Source organism: Numida meleagris, chromosome 1 (genome assembly GCF_002078875.1).
Source record: "Numida meleagris isolate 19003 breed g44 Domestic line chromosome 1, NumMel1.0, whole genome shotgun sequence".
NCBI classification, from domain to species: domain Eukaryota; kingdom Metazoa; phylum Chordata; class Aves; order Galliformes; family Numididae; genus Numida; species Numida meleagris.
Window position 1 is genome coordinate 81,678,939 of NC_034409.1, and position 18,376 is coordinate 81,697,314.

At 44.7% G+C, this 18,376-nt stretch overlaps 1 protein-coding gene across 2 annotated transcripts in view; it reads left to right on the forward strand.

Moving 5' to 3' along the window:
* The window catches only part of NME7 (NME/NM23 family member 7), a 90,545-nt gene that overhangs the window by 71,548 nt on the left and 621 nt on the right, over positions 1-18,376 (forward strand). For both annotated transcript variants that reach the window (XM_021399413.1, XM_021399423.1), the window contains one exon: positions 2,212-2,319. In XM_021399413.1, the coding sequence (XP_021255088.1) occupies positions 2,212-2,319 (108 nt within the window). The remainder of the gene's footprint in view (positions 1-2,211; positions 2,320-18,376) is intronic.

An 18,376-nucleotide genomic window follows, 5' to 3' on the forward strand; every position in this document is an offset into this window, starting at 1 on the left:
GTGCAGGAAGGCTCATGAATTTCAGAGGGGGAGAGGGGTGGCAGGAGAATGTGTCATAACCTGTGTAGAAAAATTGGAGGAAGAAGAGGAGGTCATATATTGCAAAAGCAGGAGCTTTTGCCAGCCCTGGTGAGGGTGAGCTGAGTCCGAGTGAAGAACAAAAACCAAGTCTTCTGGTGTGAAGTAGAAATGAGAGCTACGGGTAAATGGTAAATCAAATGACCATAGCTGCTTTTAAAGGAGAAAAAAAAAAAAGCAAAAATGGGTTTGTTGAGGATGGAGGAAAAACTTGAGAGTTTCTTAAAAAGCATCATTTTTGGACCTGTGGGAGGACGGAACAGTTTCAGCCAAAGAGTTTGATAGATAGGAGATAAAGTTAGGTGTTTTGTGTTCTGTTTAGCTTTTGAGATCTAAGCTATCTTTTACTAAAGTATTTCCAAAGGTTCCTTGGCCGCAAACATTTTTTTCTAATATTCCCAAGCTTATTGCCAGCTTCCTGACATGTTAGTTCTTACTGGAGTCAGTAGTTGTTTCAAGAGAGGCTTGATTTAAGTGTTACATAGCTACAGTTAACCGGAATGTGGCATCCATTTCTCTAGCAGATTTTCTCATTGCAGAGTTTTAGTGAGGAGCATAAGGAGGTTTTTTGTTTATTTATTTGTTTTTTAGTATCAAACTCTGAACCTTTAAAAAAGAATTTGCTTGATGTCAAGAGTATCTTACTGAAATATCCCTGGCATCTGTATTCAAGTCTTGAATAACCAGTAACATACATACAGTAGCAGTGGAGAGCTGAAACTTTCCTACCATGTTAGACACACTTCAAGTGTTAAAGCAGTTTGTCTTTCAGGTGTGTAGCAGGTCAGCATAGGAAACAGAGCTAGATTTATTAGGTAATAGGTTACCAGAATTATTAATTGTCATTGCAGGAAAATATCTAGGGCTTTCTGCACTTAAAGAAAATCTTGCTCTTAAAGTCCAGTTGTCTTAGTTTAGGAATGAGATGTGACAAGTGAAAGAAATTAGAAAGTGGCTGAAGAGTACTGGTAGATACGCTCTTCTGAGTTCTGGTGGGACTCATTCAACTGCCTTCCCAGAAGAAAGTGTGCATCATGCAGGTGGTTCTCATCTGTACACAGATTTCTAGGTCAGCCAGGAGCCATTACTGAAGTTGCTTTGAACCCACTTGACACAAAAAGTTAAGGATTGCTTGGACAATCCAGTCTGGTGATTTGGCTGTAGGGGCAGGAACCACCAGCTGTGACACCAAAGCAAACACCTGGGAGGGGCACAGTAAAACTGTGCTAGCTAATTCCAAAGTGATTACACTCTAATTAAATGCTGGGAGGACAGGTCAACAAGGTTTGGCATAGTTGGCACAGAAAAAGGGTCAAAAGGTAGGTCTGCAAGGTGATAGTGCAGAGAAGTACAGCAGGGTTGCAGTATACCTTGAAAGAAGGAGTGTAATGGGGGTAAGAGCCAATGAAGGCAGTCCTGTGAGGTATAAGAGGGGAAATTCACCATAGCAGAGATGGGAGAGGATTGTTGTCTCAAGATCTGAGCGGTGTCTACTATAATAACCAAATGTACTCTCGGAGGCCAAGGAGAAGTTTGGTATTATAGATGGAGGATTGAAATGTCAAATACAAAGAACAGAGTGAGATGTGAAGAGTCTGGAATTATACCGAGAAGGATCAAACCAAAGATGACATCTTTCCTTAGCTGAAAACTATACTGGCAGTAGTCACAGAAGCACAGCAGCATTGGATGGCTGAGATGCTGCTCAGTAGTTCATTGTCACAAATACAAGGTTCTGAGGAAGAGAGTTCATTGTTCATGGAGGCAGTCTACAAGGCTCTGTGCTGGTGTCTGTTCACTAAGTACTAGAACATTCTGTGCTTGTGAGCTGCAAAATTGTTAACACAAGTTAACTACAGTAATAAAAATGCTAGGAAGGAGTATCTGTAATGTGGGAGAATCCTACATTCCACCTAACCTGGCTCAACTGGCCCAGTTTCACGCAGATTGTTTTCACCGTTTTGATCTTGGCTTGTCAGCAGTTGCCCCTGTGCAGTTCAAACTGGAATTAGCCTCTTCATTTTCTTTTCTGCTGCACCACATATGCTAGTACATCACAATAATGTTTTGCGTTATAAGATTCTGCTGCACCATGTAGTTCACAAGATGTTTTGATTTTCTTGTGTTCAATAGGAAATAGCCCGTTATCTCCGACCTGGAACTCTGCGTGCTGTCTTTGGGAAAAACAAGATTCAGAATGCTGTCCACTGCACCGATCTACCAGAAGATGGACTTCTGGAGGTAAGACTTGCTAGATAAACATATGCTTTTATATAATAGGAAATTTAAAGTGAAAAACTGTAATTGACGCTATTTTAAGCTGTTGAAGCGTTTTATTTATAGAATAGCTTTGCTGAATGCCAATGATCAATGACAAACAAAAGCAAAGAGTCTTTAAAGAGCAATGAACTCATTTAATTTGGATGCTATAAAAATATGATCTACGCACTTTTCTTGATCAAGCGTAGTAAGCTAAAGTACTTAGTGAAATGAAAGTTAAGTTTTCTGTTTCGTTGAATATATCCTTTGAACTGGATGCCAGCATCTAACAGTGCTTCTGCAAGAACACCTTCTTGGCTTCTGCTTGGATGGCCACTATGACTCCCAGTCTGGCTTGTCTCCATAGAGAGCTTGCATCAGGTCTGGGATGTTATAGGCACTAAAGATTCAAATTTTTCACATAAGCACCAGTTTTATTGATATACGGTCATAATTACACAAGTCATATAGAATTTCCCGTGCTTTATATTAACTTACTAATTATTATCTGAGTTCTGCCTTGTATGCTTTTATTAAGTCCAATAAAATGGAAAAAAATAAATTGAGTTTATAAAGACTGAAGTCCTCACTATGAAACCCAGAACAAGCTCAGTCACCTAATGCTATACCCCCAAAGGTGAGATCTGGACAAGGAGCGTTGAGGTAATGTGTCAGCATGTCATGGATAGATCTTTTCATCAATGTACGTGTTTCTCCAGTGCATGTATAGCTTCTGTCATACTTTCTACAAGCATTCATGAGTGGTGTGCTGACAGACTATAGAAATATGATGAAGCAGCAAGAGTTTTCCTAGCTTGGATAATTTTGTATGGCCAAAAGTGTTTTCACTGAGGGAGGAGGAACAGCTAACTGCGTCATGATCTCCCATCATGAGGTAAAATTAGATGTGTGGGTTAAAGTGCTGTTTGACGGGAAGTTGCATCTAACTTAAAGAAGCATAGTGTTAACTGAGAATTGTGGCCAACATCAACAAAGTCACAGCTTTTTAAACTATTTCTAAGCTGCCATTGAAAGCTGGCAACTTTTAATTTCTGCCCAAGGGGTCTGGATTTAAATAAGCAAACAGGTATTTGTCATCATGTGCCTAAAGTCTACCAGTTATTTCTTTTAAATGACAGTAGAAAAAAAGATGTAATCCACAAGAGGAAAGGGAGTCTCACCGACGCTGATAGAGCATTTTAGTACTTCAGCTGAATTCTATCTCTTTCATATTCAGTGTCTGTCTCCTTTATGCTGCTTGGTGGAACAAAGCAACTATAACTCCATTTGCTGATGGTTTAAGTTGAGTTTACAGCTAACATAGGCATAATTGTACACAGAATGTGGCTCTTCATGTGTCTAGTTTCTTCTATATAGTCCAGGTTAAAGCAGCGATTGTAAAGCACATCAGTTAAGTGAATGCTTAATTTTGATTGTTTAATAAATGAGCATTATATGGAAGCCCTTTTACTGTAAGAACTGTACTTTGAGTTTCCTCAATTCTGTTTTGTAAGAAATAGAGGTGCCTGAAAATGTAGGTTAAGCATCTGGATTTGTTTAAGCTTGTCACAGTGGACGAAAAATAAATGATCCAGTGTGTTCTGAGATGATCCTTGGGAGAGACTCCCTCCATAAGCTTGTCTGGACTCAAAACCAGTCACAGAGGTCTCCTTTGTTTGGCAAGCAGAAACCAGACCTTCCCCTCGCCCATCCCCATTAGCTGTGATAGTGCTGTATGTCCTGGGCTAGAGCAGAGCAGTGCCGTGGCGTACAGGACAACCACAGAAGAAACCTTAGGAAATACACTGTTTTCAATGAATGGTGGAGAATGTTTTCATTTTTTAATGGATTACTGGATACTTCAATATATTGAATTGAACAGAGCAATTAGCCTCAGAGGAGAAGAACTCACGGATAGATAAAGCACTTGTAGAGGAGAATGACCTTGGCAGTCCTACGTTGGCTCGCTGTCCAAATGGAGCAGTGGGACTTGATTCTTTCAGTGTAGTTTGTGTGCACTTGTTATGTCTGTGTCCTGGCAGAAGATGTTACTGTTGCTGAGATGTTAATGCTGCAGTTCTGATAACTTTTCAGTATCCTTGTAGGACAACTGATTAGTAGAGGGGGAGTTTGGAGTAAACTCACCACTGCTGTAACTTCACTGACTGAAATTTCAGAAAGAAATCTGACCTACTAGGTTTATAGTACAAAGATGAACAATCCCTTTAAAAACTCCAAAGGAAAGCTTATAATCACTAGCAATCTTGTTCATTTCTTCAGGTGGCATTGTTTTTTGTACTGGATTACTACTCTATTGCAGGTATCATCCAGTGTAGCTCAAAACCCCAGACTATGTGCAAATTATTGCATTCCTTTTTGCTGTTTGAAAAGATAAGTTTGGCCATCTGAAGTTAGGCACAAGAGCTAGGAACTTCAGAGTTTCATTTTTAACTCTGGTGCTGATTTTATGTGAGCTTGGGCAAACCCCTTTTCACATTTTGGCATGGAACTATTTGGCTTTCAGATTCTGTATGTAGATGTTCTGATTTAGTATTTTGTTTTGAAGAAGATAAATATAAATGCAACTAGTTTTTGAAAGCAAATTGCAGAATCATTATTGCAAATAATGACATTAAGTTGTTAACACCTCTTTTTTCCTCCATTTCCTGCCACATACACCTTCTATATTCTATTTTCGCTTGCAGAACAGGAAATGGCTTCGTTTCTCTTCTGAATCCTGTCAGGTTTTGCACCACCCCTAAACCCAATAAGTATTTTTGGAAAGAGGATGCTGTGATGTAAGCTTTCAGAAACTCTTGGTCAACCAGAGAGTTGGACCTTAACTAATTGCTGCAGCCCCAAAAGCAGACAGAGCCAATCTGATAGACAGTGAATAATAGTGTTTGCTACCTTTGATTCAGAGCTGCTGTGCAACCTTGACCATGTTTTATGGCTGAATCACAGTTTTCCCGATGCTCCCATTTCCAGTACAGCCTCTCCTTACAGGCTGAAGGGCTGCACAGTGGATCTTCCAGTATCTCTGAGCTTGCAGTGAGCCCAGTGGGTTTGTACCGAGAGTTGGCTGGCACGTGGAGTACTTACACTGCTAATGTTAAAGCAGCATATTAGGGATCCCTGCCACACTCCAAATTCCATTGTGGCCATGTGTTCTGCACACACATCATCAGGATCAGCAGCGCCTTGAGGAGCTTGGAAGCAAGTTGGCCAAAAGGACTGCTGCTCTTGCCACTCGGTCTCTGGGAAGGTGAAGAGGTTAATGTGTGTATGTTAATTCTTTTAGGAACTTCTGAGCTTCCAGAACAAAATGGGGATGGAAAGGGGAGATACCTGGCTAGCTCACCATCCCACTGTGGGCCTTAAATGCATAGTATTTATCAAAGCACAATAAAGATGCGTTCCTGTGTAGAAGGGAATTCACCAGTGCTTTCCTGAGGACTCAGATACCCTCAGTGCAAGGTACTGCGTATTTTAACATTTTCCCACCCACCTCTGTGGTTTTCATCACCCAAGACTGAAGATCTAGCTGAGATTTTAAAAGTGCTTATAGACAGTCAGCCAGCAGTTTTCATTATAAATGGAGCAATGCCCTTAACTGCTCAGAGAGATGAGATAGGTAATTGAAGATCAGATGCTTTCTGACGTTAATAGTCAGACTCTCGGTGCCCTTGGTGGTTCATACTCAGTGGTCAGTAGAAAGGGAAGGCAGTGAACTTTCTCCCCAAAATCATGATCAAGAAAGGCATATGCTGGGGAAGGAAAGGAAACAACACTCTCAGGAGCAAGGGCTGATTAACTAAGTAAGGTTCAGCTTACACACCTAGTTTTAGAACAATGTATTTAATTACTGTAGTGCAGTAGTTTTCCAATGCTTTCTGTTGGACCTCTTTTCCATGGACCTGGAAAAATGAACATTCACTTTTTAATCTAAAAAACAAACAAACAAGCCAAACCCTGAAAACCAAACACCAGCACTTGCTCCCACTAGTGTGACCGTTAAGTCCTGTCTTTGTTCTACAAACTACTTCACATTTTGGGCAGTGACTGAAACATATCAGAGAGTTAATGAATAACTCATTTGGGCTCCTGAGATGAGGGGTGATGCAGTTGAGTCTAAAATACAACTGGCCATGTGGAAAAACCAGTGTGTTTTCAGTTGTAAAGCTCTAACAGCTAATTTTTTTCTTAGTATGCTGATACAGGAGGAGTGAGCCCTGAAGCCGCTTAGAAGAGCGCTTTGACTCTTACTGGGCCAGGCATTTTTTTTATTGATTTCATATACTTGTGTGTCCTTGTATCAGTACATAATGTATTGTCACAAGTGACAACATACAGATACAAATAGCTCAGAACAGTCTGTTTCCATAGCTCTCCCATTTGAATGGGGAGAGAAGAGAAAGGAGGAAGTAAGGAAAGAATTACATTAGGTGTGGAATATTTATGAGATGTTGGAGTTTCCGAGGTAATGGCTAAAACCTCAGTTTCTTTATTTTTCAGGTCAACTGATAATGTTGCTTAGAATATTCATTCAGAGCAGGAATTTGCATTTGATTCCCATGTGCAAAGCAGGTGCCACTCTACATCTTGACATTTTTTTTTATGTTTTAAAAAGCAGGCACTATTTCTACCAGTCAGGCATTGCAGTGCTCACCTGGATTCACATTTTTTCTGAATCTGACCAACACGCTAGAGACAGTTTTGCATCTGTTTCTTTCACGTGCATGCAGTGAAAGATTGCTCTGGCTCAACTCACTGTCTTGGACCTGAGAAACATTTCTGGTACAAGTGTTATTGAAATAGGTGCGTTGCCAAACCATTAGATCCAATGAATCAGCGTTCCCTGGACAAACAAGGTTCCTTGCAATTAGTCACTCCGGTTCTATGCTTAGTTGAAACACTCTAGAACCTATTGTGGCTACCAGACTTCACAATTTATGTGTCCCCACACGGAATGAAAGAAAATTGAAAATCAGTCTGTGAAGATCTTGCATCGCTGGAAGTACGAGTACAACTTTCCACAGGAGGTGGTGCTGTGCACACACCTCAGTTCCTTGTAGCTCCAAGTGGGAGAACACCTTCCAGATTATGCAGGAATCCACATCATCTGCAGCCATTAAAAAGCTGCCATCCTAAACCTGTAGTTATTACAAAACCAGTATTTCTAGGTTTTGTCATGCTCTGCCTGTAAATTTTTACCCATACCATGCAGTTCAAGGTATTTTTCTGAGTGGTTCCTTAAGGGCATTTGCACTGTAGTCAGGCACTGGGGACTATAGGTTACCCAACTGTGTGCTGTCTGAAAGGTCTCTCCAGTGACGTGCAACCTGCCATGTCTGGGCTGTCCCCACAAGCTTTATGTTCCCGTGTTATGGTGTTTGGGCAGGGTCAGTCTCCTGCAGCTTCTTTGCACGATTGAAAAATGCTTGATAGTCATATGTGTATATATGTATGTGTAGGTAGAAGGAGAGGATGCTGCCATCAGTGAGATAAGCAACAAAGTGGTTCCAAACTTAGAATCATAGAATCACTGAGGTTGGGAAAGACCTCCAAGATCATCTAGTCCAGCCGTCCACCTACCACCAATATTTCCCTGCTAAACAGTGTCCCTTAGTACGTGAGTTCTGGGTGGGAAAACCTCAGCTTTTGCTGAGGGAGATACGTTATTAGATGACTAATTCTTCTAGTGGACGATTACATGGCATTTGCTGTGGGAGTGTGTGTCTTCTAGGCTATGTATGAAACAGTAGAGCGGACTGAGGTGTCAAGCCAGTTTTTATGGAGAATGTGCAGGCGCAAGGCCAAGAAGAAAGCTGGCATCTGTGGATGCTCTTTCCACTGACTCCTCATGGAGCGTGTGCGTGTTTCCATGTGGCTGCCAGTTGCTATCAGGCACTGCCTTCAGGGGACTGTGGAGGCAGATGGGTCAGCTTTCAGTGTCACAGGCAGCCTTCCAGCCAGGCAGTAGTGAGAACCTCCTCCAGGATCATCTGCTGTCCTTCTCCCTTGCCTCCGAGCTATTTGCAGCTTCCACAGATATGAAAATAACCTATTGGGTGGGGGTGGTTTTGCTGTCATCAAAGAAGAATGAGATTTGTTTGTCTTTTGAGACATGGTTGTTGGTTGGTTGAAGTTTTTTTTTTTTTTTTTTGAACAAGCTGCCCAGAGAAGCTGTGAGTGCCCTATCCCTGGAGGTATTCAAGGCCAGGTTGGATGGGGCCCTGGGCAGCCTGAGCTGGTGGGAGGCAACCCTGCTCATAGCAGGGGCTGGTACTGGGTGGGCTTTGTGGTCCCTTGCAACCAAGATTCTATGATTCTATGTCACAATGGTGTGATGTTTTCCCCCATTACTTTAAAATGTCGGCTGTGCAGGTAGTCTGTAATGCTGGAAGCTCTTTCCCTGGTAGTGGGACTGGCTTGCTGTTTCTAACCAAACACATGGTATCAGCCAGCTGCACAGACTACTAGCAGAGACCTGGAGGACAGACTTGCCCAAGTTCTGGCACTAGGAAGTTCAGCTGGCTGAATCCAGCCTCAGGACAGTGGGAGGCAATAGCAGACAATAAGCGGTGACAGGATGGGCCAGTTCACAGCTGTGCTTAGTCCAGACCGGTGCTGTAGGTGATGCAAACCAGCATTGCTTTCCTTAGGCTCTGCGTTACCTAAGTACTCTGAAGGGTTAAGAACCGCCCTTGGGCTTTTGATGCGGTGTGCATTCCACCTGCTAGAAGCCAGCTGTACCTTGATCTGGTGTTCCAAGAAGTGCCATGAGAAGCACACCTTGTTCCTCCTTTCCCTTTGCCTTTATTTGAGGAGGCCAGGAGGAGCGGGCCGTTCTAGTGAGCTATTCAGAGTGGACGAGGAGGCACTCACCTTGCAGCAGGGGGACATGACAAACGCTTCCCATAACCATTTCTGTCAGAATGGAGTCCTGTTACAGGAGCACTCTTGCTCCCTGCCAACCTGCCTTTTTCTGCTTGCTGCTTTCCTTCCTGCCTGCTGCTATTGTCTCATAGTGTGGGCGTGCTGCGGGGTGGAAATGCAGTTGTACCAGCAGTGAGCTGCTCGCTGCCTTTAGCTTGTGACGCAACGGTTTAGGACAGAAGACATGGGAGGGATGAAGTTCTGTTAAACTCATCTTCTGGTGCACCAAGGTATAGTCCAAGCTATTTAATAAAGCATGTCAATGAGTAACTCTCAGAGGCATCAATGTGCTTAGTGTGGAATTCATGTGTGTCACATTCTGAACAAAGGTCTCCTGCGTTGCTTGTTACCGATTAACTTGCCTGGCATTATGCAAGCTGCCTCTACCAGCTGAGAACTAACTCTCTCCATTCACAGGGCAGCGCGGCTTGTAAAACATTACACAGCAGAAGTGCATAGCATGGCAATGAACCTTTCACTGAGGGCATTTCAGCTGTACAGCGTTTCCCTCAGGAGTCTCTAAAATATTAATAAAGAAGCCATTGTTTCACTCAGTCATACGGCAATTTTGCAATGAAGCCTTTTATTAGGGGCTCATACTGAGCTGCATAATCCAGGGTAAGGTGCTTTTAATCATCTGCAGTGAAAAGAAATGAAAAATTGGAAGGTTTGGTTGTTGTTTCTTTTTTTGCAAGTTTTCATCAAAGCAATAGCTATTTCTGGCTGCAGTTGGAAGTTTCAGTCTCTCTTCTCTGTAGAGAGAACTGTCAGGTAATGGTTATTATAATTCCAAGTGCTTCTGCATTTTAACTTCTTGACACTTCTTATCCAACAGCTGTGGGAACAGGTTGGAAAGAATCTGGATTGTAGGAAAACTTCTTTTCATTTGTTGGCGTTTTTCCGTATCAGAGAATGTTAGCACTGGAATTCTGTTTCTAAACGTTTCCCGAGGCTATATATACACTTGTACAGAGAATTAAGTAAGCTTTTTGTATAGGCTTATAGAATCAAAGAATTGTTGTTAGAGAAGACTTCTAAAATCATCTAGTCCAACCATCGACCCGTCACCACTGTGCCCACTAAAAAGAAAATGTAAAATAACAATTAATAGAGGGATGGATTTTGTACACGTGATGGTGATGACAGATTTTTTTTTAAATAATGATACTGTTGGGTCACTTGCAGCCTAATTTTGAACATCAGTTGTATAATTATTATACTTGTGGGCCAGACAGGCACTAAATTGGAATCTTGTTTAAATAGAATAGTAAAATAGTTCAACCCTTGCGCTTCCTCTTTTGGGTGAGATGCAAGGTTTGGTTCCCCCTCATTCTGCCAGGCTCTCTAAGTGCTAGGGAGGAGCAGCTAGCGAGTGTGACCCAAGCAGCTCTTTGAGTCTCACCTGCTCCTGAAGGTAACCTGTGTGATAAACAGGGCTGGACTTTTGGCACATGTCTATGTTGTGCTGAGGAAGGTCATTCTGTGGAGAGGAGGTCTAGGCAGAGAGAAGGCATGACACTTTGTAACTCATCTGAGGCCCAGTTTGTGGCTTTGAGTCAGCTGCTGCCTTTGTTCCCTCATTTTGAACCCAAAAGCCCAGGCCCTGCTTCCTCTACTTCTCCATGTTCCTCCAGCTGAAACACAACAGTAATTAAGCTGCAGTGCAACAGCTGTGTGGGCAGACTAAAGCAAGAATACAAAAAACCTTGCCTTATACAGCAAAAGCAATAATTGGGCACTGTCATTATGCAGTTACATGGAAGCTCAGAATCTCCTTTTATTTCTTAAACACGGAGTCCTGCACCTTTTCATGTAGTAAGAGCAGTGCTGTTTTCCTGTGGCACACACGACTGTGTGATGGAAATATATTTTTACATGAATTCCTATTACTGACCTCAGCCAACTGCACGTCCCAGCTCTGCCTCAGAGGCCAGATAGGCAAATGATCAGCTGTATTTGTACTTTCTGTATTGGGTTAACCCCTTTTTTGTCAGTGACTGACTACTGTATTCCAGCTGTGATTGAGAGGAGAACTGAAGTCATCCATCTGCATGTATGTGTTGAAATGTATGTGAAGCATGGAGGGTTGGGAACAAAGCCAAACTTGTGCTAATGTGGACAGAAGACTGTGAACATGGTTCTTCTATCTAGTGTAGATGCTAATAACATGGACAGTCTTAAGAGTTATCAAGCTCTATAAACCAATTCTTCTTTCATAGTTAATAATAACCAATTTTTCAAAGTGCAGTGTCGTACCTGTATTGGTTTTGTGTTCTGTTATGGTAATACTGAGGGCTCAGGCCTTGTGCCTGATGATCCTGTGCTGGTGGCTGTGCAAAGCAGAATGAACAAAATGGTGGTGGTCACCTGTGAGGATATTGGCTCCAGTGATGGGCTCCTTGAAGTCACCAGCCAGAGTGAAATTCTCCCGCTTCCTCTTCAGCTCTTAAGTGCGTTGACATATAGATGGGGAGTGACCTATCTACGAGTGTATCTCGTGACTGTGTGGGCAAGTTTCTCTCTGCGTTGATCTCAGTGGCAGTTATTCCTGTTGTGTTGGGAGGGACGCTGTGCTGGGAATATCTGACTGTAATCCGGGAACTGAGGGCTTCCTTTGGCAGCTGTCACGCTCAGTTCAGCTGTTGAACAGGAGCGTGGCAGTCCAGGTGCCAGGAGCCCTGTGGCAGCCCAGGGCTCAGCCTGTGGCAAGAGTGCTGTAATCGGAGAGGGCTGCTGAGACTTGAAACGAGCTCTTGGCCTCCCAACCCTGAACTGTCTCAGAGGAGAACGGAGCTTTCCAGATCGACTGACATTGCCTGGAAGGTGCTTTGGGTGCTGGTTTGGTGGGACATTTCCTATCAGCACAGAGCCACAGTCTGTACAGGAGCTATGATGGTGCTTGTGAGGCCACTGCTTGTGGACTGCTTGGTGTTTCTGTTTCGTTATTTACAGGGTGTTGTGTTACTGTCTTACGTGTTGTAACATTTGTCCTGCTGCAGGGGGCAGCCTCTTGGGTCCCCTGGCCAAAGGAAGAGCATCTGGGTTGCTCAGGAAGAGCTTTGAAGGCTGGTGGCCTCTATTCATTATTTCACTTATTTACTTGTTGCTCTACAATCTAGTTCTCTCTTTGTGACTGCTTCCACCATTAATCTGTCCCTTAGAAGGACTGTGACTTTCCATGCTCAGAGTAGGCCTGAGAGCCGTAAATTACTGTTGGCATGAAGCCCTCTGGTGCCTGTGGCTCATGAGAATACATCCACACCCAGCTTTACTGAGAAATCTCAGGTGCTTTTTCAGGGTTGCAGCTTGCATCAGCACCTGTGTTTCTGGGCCTCATGTCTTGTCTGCACCTGAGCTGCCTGGCTCTGGGGCATTGTAGGCACATTCACAAGAGTCCCCAGCTTTAAGGCAGGCAGGTGTCCCTCCTGACGTGTACAAAGCATAGATCCCCAGTAGGTTACCTCGGGTCCTTGTGATAGCAGTGCTTGCTGTCATGTTTTGGTTTTGCTTGTTTTCCTGTGCTGCTACATAGTAAATAGCATAAAACTCACTTTCTTTGTATTTTGATCGTGGTGTTGTAGTGATTCTTGTCATATCCTCTCATTTACATCCTGTTTAAAGTTCAGATTTCTCTAATGTATGGTAAAATTTCCGAATATGTATCTCCCATTGCCTTTCTCTTTTGCCGTATTTTCTGCTTTGATGGTAACCATAGACGAGGTGGCTGTTACCAGCACGCAGCATAAAGCAGGATATGCACAATGTTGTTCAGTGGTCTGTCTTTATTAAAACCTTCCCTTACAAAGGTGTGGGAAAACTACGACTAATCCCCCACTTTGACTAACAAAAGACCTTGGGACATGTGACCAAGGGGTTGTCATGCGAGTATAAAAGGTTGTAAGCACGTACAATAAAGGGTCTTCTTCCTGCACTAGCAATGGAGTCTGTGCCTCAATTGCCACACAAAGGTGTGGGGTTTTTTTGTGTGCATAGGGTCTTTTCTCCCAGCTGTACTTGTGACATTAATTTGGACACTTGAAGCATGGACATTTGGACACTTGAAGTGTGTTCTGGCTTGGTCAACCTGAGGAGCCGTATTTCTTACGGTGCTTGATGCCTTAGAGAGAGGCAGGGGTGAGCGACTTTCAATTTGAACAAACTTGCTAGGATTGAACTCTCTTCAGGTGTATGTGTGAAAATAATTCTTTATGGTCGGTGAACTAGACCCTCTTCTTTGACAACAGTTTTCATTTCTACACTGCTTTTGCCTGGAAAGATGGTAGGAATCTACACATTTTGGGTGTGTTAACCTAATAGTTTAGTGAAGTGCTGAGTAAAGTGTAGCCGAAAGGTATTTTAGGCATTAGCAAATCATAGAACGACTGAATGGTTGGGTTGGAAGGCACTTCACAGCCCACCCAGCTCCAACCCCCTGCCATGGGCAGGGACACCTCCCACCAGATCAAGCTGCCCAGGGCCCCATCCAACCTGGCCTTGAGCTCCTCCAGGGATGCACTAGAGGCTCCAAGTTCATGTTGATGTTCAAAGCAAAGTACATGAACAAAATGATTTTTGTTTCCTACTAGTGACCTCAAGGTGAGATAACCTGTAAAAATTATAAGATTTAAGTGTTTGGGGACAGTGGTACTTACTAGTGGTGCTGTGAAGTGAGGTCAGCAAAGATCCCGTGGATCATGTTGCTGGATACCTACAGTGAGTCAAGTAGGTGCAGTTTCGCAGGGATTTCGTGGAGAGGGTACTGATGAGAGTCTGGCTGCTTGAAAGGCACTGAGATGACTGATGGCTCTGAATTAATACAGGGATGAAAAAGCTTTCCATCTCTTGGCTGCCAGTTCGGCAGTGATGAAGAAGGACTGAAACTGCTGGCATGTTTTGAATGATGCATGTGAATTGAATCTGTGATCTCAGCATGTTTTTTACCGATGTGTCTGCTCACCAGCCTAATACTACTTGTCCAAAACTGCCAGCCTGGGGGTCAGTGTGAATGGACTGTGACTGCTGAGGTACTCTTTCATTGCCAGGATTTTCTCTGTGGCAAGACATAAGGATTGCTGCACGTCTCATGCTGCTACTTCAGGGTGTGCCTCGCTTCATCCTTATGGCAAGTCATAGGCTACCCTGAGCTGGGAGGGACAATGAGGATAGAAAATAGAAGAACAGCTCATGTCATTGGCCTGGACTTGTGCATTTGACACTGTGCCACACAACATCCTTGTCACTAAATTGGAGAAAGATGGATCTGATGCATGGACCGCAGAGTAGATAAGAAATTGGCTGGATGGCTGCACAAATTGTGGTGAACAGCTCAATATGAGAGCAGTGTGCCTCAGGAGTCGGTATTGGGACCAGAGCTGTTTAACAACTTTGTTGACAACACAGACAAGGGTACTGAGTGCACCCTCAGCAAGTTTGCAGGTGACAGCAAGTTGAGTGGTGTGATCGACATGGTGGAGGGAAGCAATGCCATCCAGAGGGCCCTTGGCAGGCTTGTGAGGTGAGCCTGTGAGAACCTAATGAGGTTCAGCAAGGCCAAGTGTGAGGTCCTGCTCCTGAGTAGGGACAATCCCAAGCACAGATACAGGCTAGGTGATCAGTGACTGGGAGCAACCTTGAGGAGAAGGATTTGGAGTGTTGGTGGGTGAGAAAATCAACATGAGCTGGCAGTGCGTGCTTTCAGCCCAGCAAACCAGCTGCAGCCTGGGCTGCATCAAAAGAGGGGTGTCCAGCAGGGCAAGAGGGGTGTTCCCGCCCCTCTATTCTGCTCTCATGGGCCCCCACCTGCTGCAGTGCTGCATTCAGCTCTAGGGCCCCCAGCACAAGAAGGACATGGAACTGTGGGAGTGAGCCCAGAGGAGGGATGTGAAGATGATCAAAGGGCTGGAGCTCTTCTCCTGTGAATACAGACTGAGGGAGCTGGGGTGGTTCTCCCTTATAGTGGGGAGGCCTTCTAGTGGCCTTCCGGTACTTAAAGGGGGCTACAGGAAAGATGAAGAAGCACTCTTTGTCAGGGATTGTAGTGATAGGACAAGGAGTAACATTTTTAAACTTAAAAGAGGGCAGATTTACATTAGGTGTAAGGAAGACATTTTTTACTTGGAGGTGAGGCCCTGGCACAGGCTGCCCGGAGAAGCTGTGTGTGCCCCATCCCTGGAGGTGTTCAAGGCCAGGTTGGATGGGGTCCTGAGCAGCCTGAGCTGGTGGGGGGCAGCCCTGCCTATGGCAGGGGGTTAGAGCCGCACAGTCTTTGAGGTCCCTTCCAAACCAAACCATTCTGTCATTCTGTGTCATTATTGAGTCAAGCTGTCTTTGGCCAGCACCTGTCATCAGCACTGCTTTTTGCTTTGTTTTCTGAGTAGAAAGAGAAGGAAATTGTAGGTGTCTGTAACACTTACGCTTGAAATCTTCAGGACATTTTTTTTGTGCCTGCTCTGGGTCCTGGGTTATTACCAAGATCATCTGCATTCCCTTGGATGCCTCACTTGATCTCTTTCATTTTTTCTTTTTTTTTTTCTGATTTTGCCTTGCTCTCCATGCTCCATGCACACATTGTTCAAATGATAATTACTTGTGCTCCGCCAGGGCATTAGACTGGATTTCATTATTGCCTGCCTTATTAACTACTGAAACTTTGTGGTAATGTTGGGAGGCTTCCAGCGGGAGCGGCCAACCCCATCAGAGTGAGTTCTGCAATATGTGTGTGTGACGGAAGCAAATCTTCAGGGGACCAAAGCAGCTCTCAGCTCCTCCTGGGTGAAGCAGTTTATAAGGTCAGAGCCAGAAAGTCCTAGTTATTCATCCCTGTTATTACTTCCTGAACATTATTGTTATTAGTCCTTGAGCAGGAACCGGAGCGGGCATAGTGGCACGCTGCAAAGCAGGTAGATGGTTCCTGGGATTTGCAAGACGAGTGCTGATTTTAAAATGAATCCTCTTCCATCCCTGGGTAGGAGCGAGCAAACCCGACTATCAGCACTGTTTGAAGGTCATGGGATGGATGCAGTTGGTTTCAGACCAATCCCTGGTGTGTGCTTGTCCAGAGGTGAATTTCTTTACCTCCTCTGCATCCTGTGAAGAATCCGGAGGTGTGTGTGGATCACAGAAGCTGACCTTGCCTTGGATCAAATGTCAAGTGTGCTGAGAGGCTTTATACACGCACAGCTGCTTTTTCTGTGGCTTGTGCTGTTTGGAACCTGGGAATGAGAGTGCTGTATTTCCTGGAATGTGGGGCATTGTGGAAAGCCTGACCCTGGCTGGAGGCTCCGCACAGCTACCTCCCAGACCTGGCTTCCCTTGGGAGATGGCTTGGTGCTTCTAGAGCTGGGCTCTTGGAGCTGTGACCTCTGAATGCGAGGGCATCCCCCCTCTCTTGGTGCTGCTAGTCTTTGGTCTTGGTTCTTGTCTCTGCAAGGCACCGCGTACTTTGTCATGTGAGCGGGACAGCCGTACCCTGCTTCTCCTGAGGGCGAGGTTCTTGAGGTGAGGAGCCTTCCGTGTACTGCAGCCGTCTCAGCTGCTAACAGGCTTTAATGGGAGCTGGGAGGTGGCTGACCCACATAATAATTATATGTGAGGAGAACATAGTGGCCCTCATTTTCACGTTATACAATGCATACCTGCTGTGCTCGTTCTGATGTTTGGGCCTTGCCGGGACAGTCTGTGGATCTTGAACAATCCCATGAAAGCTGATAGAGGAGGGAAGAGGCTCCTATAGCCTGTAAGCAAGCAGCGATCGCTGTTGTGTGTTTGTGCAAGTGGTAGCGCTGGCACGGGTTTAAAGATGCTTGTCATTAAATGTGTCACTCTGCCATTTATTTTATTAGTATTTTTATGCATCTCTCTCTCTCTAACCCAGCAATACGGGTGCCCTGTATCAACACAGTGGGTAATAAAGTTCACGTTAATGGTTATAGTTGTACTTAACGGTGTTGAGCCAAGCTGGCAGAAGGAACAAAGTGTTCAGCTAGAGGGGTGGTTTATAGGGTGATGCACTGCTGCACGGTAAGGCAGAGGCCAGCCTGAAGACTGCAGCTTTTACATAAGCAATGTGACACAGACAAAAAAAAAAAAAACAAGAAAACCAACAGCCTGAAGGCCATTGAACTCACGGTGGTTGGGGCCGGGGCGGCCTTGTGGTCCGCATGGTGGGAGGCTGGCAGGTGTGGGCACCTCGTCCACGGGTGATGTGAGGTCACCGAGTTGGTGCTAGGATGTGAGCTGAGGATGGAAGCGTGGAGTTGTATTATTTTATAGCGTATTAATCAGGGCCTGTGCTACAAGTGCGTTGTGACAGCTGCTCACTGAAGGACACACAGGTGCTCTAAGGTTTCTATGATGTTTGGCCAAATCCTGGAATAAGGCATAATTTTTACTAGTAGTTCATGCTTGGACTTTGCTCTTACATGGTAAATTAGGAGATAAAGTATCTAGCTATCACTTGGTGCTTTGAAAACGAAAGCTTTTTGTTTCTCTAATGCCATGCACGTAGGACTGGAATTGCAGGGGTGAGGCTGTGTCTAAGGAAACCGTGTTCCATGCACCCCCGTGATTGATCACGGTGTCAACCCACTGACTGCTGGGTGCCAAATGGCTGCGTGTTCCTTCTGAACGCCGTGCGTTTGGCGTGCCTGCAGGGGACTATTTTAGTGCTTCAATTACCGTGTCTTTGTTGAGCCCCAGCAGCACAACAAACAGCTGACGGTGGTGTTCCGGGGCTGCTCCTGCTCTGCTTTGAGACAATCGGATGCTTATGCTAAATGCTGTAGTATGCAGTAGTTGCACGTGTCCTCCTAGCAGATGGCAAAAAAGTTCAGCAGGTTGCTTTTCTAATATTCATTCCTTTCAATTGTGAAGGCTTTTTCAAGCGCTTGTTTTATCGTTGTTTTGTTAGTTTAGCACCTAGAAATTCTGCCTGGCAATCCGTTTCACACAGAATGAAGCGATGGTGACTCCGGCAGGATGCTGGCTGCCAAACCTCATCAAGTCTCTGGGCAGCCCTGCCAGGAGCAGCCTGTGCTCAGCGCAGCACCCTGCCCGGCTCTCAGCCCTGCAGCTCCCTCCTCCTTCTGCTGCTGTGACTCAC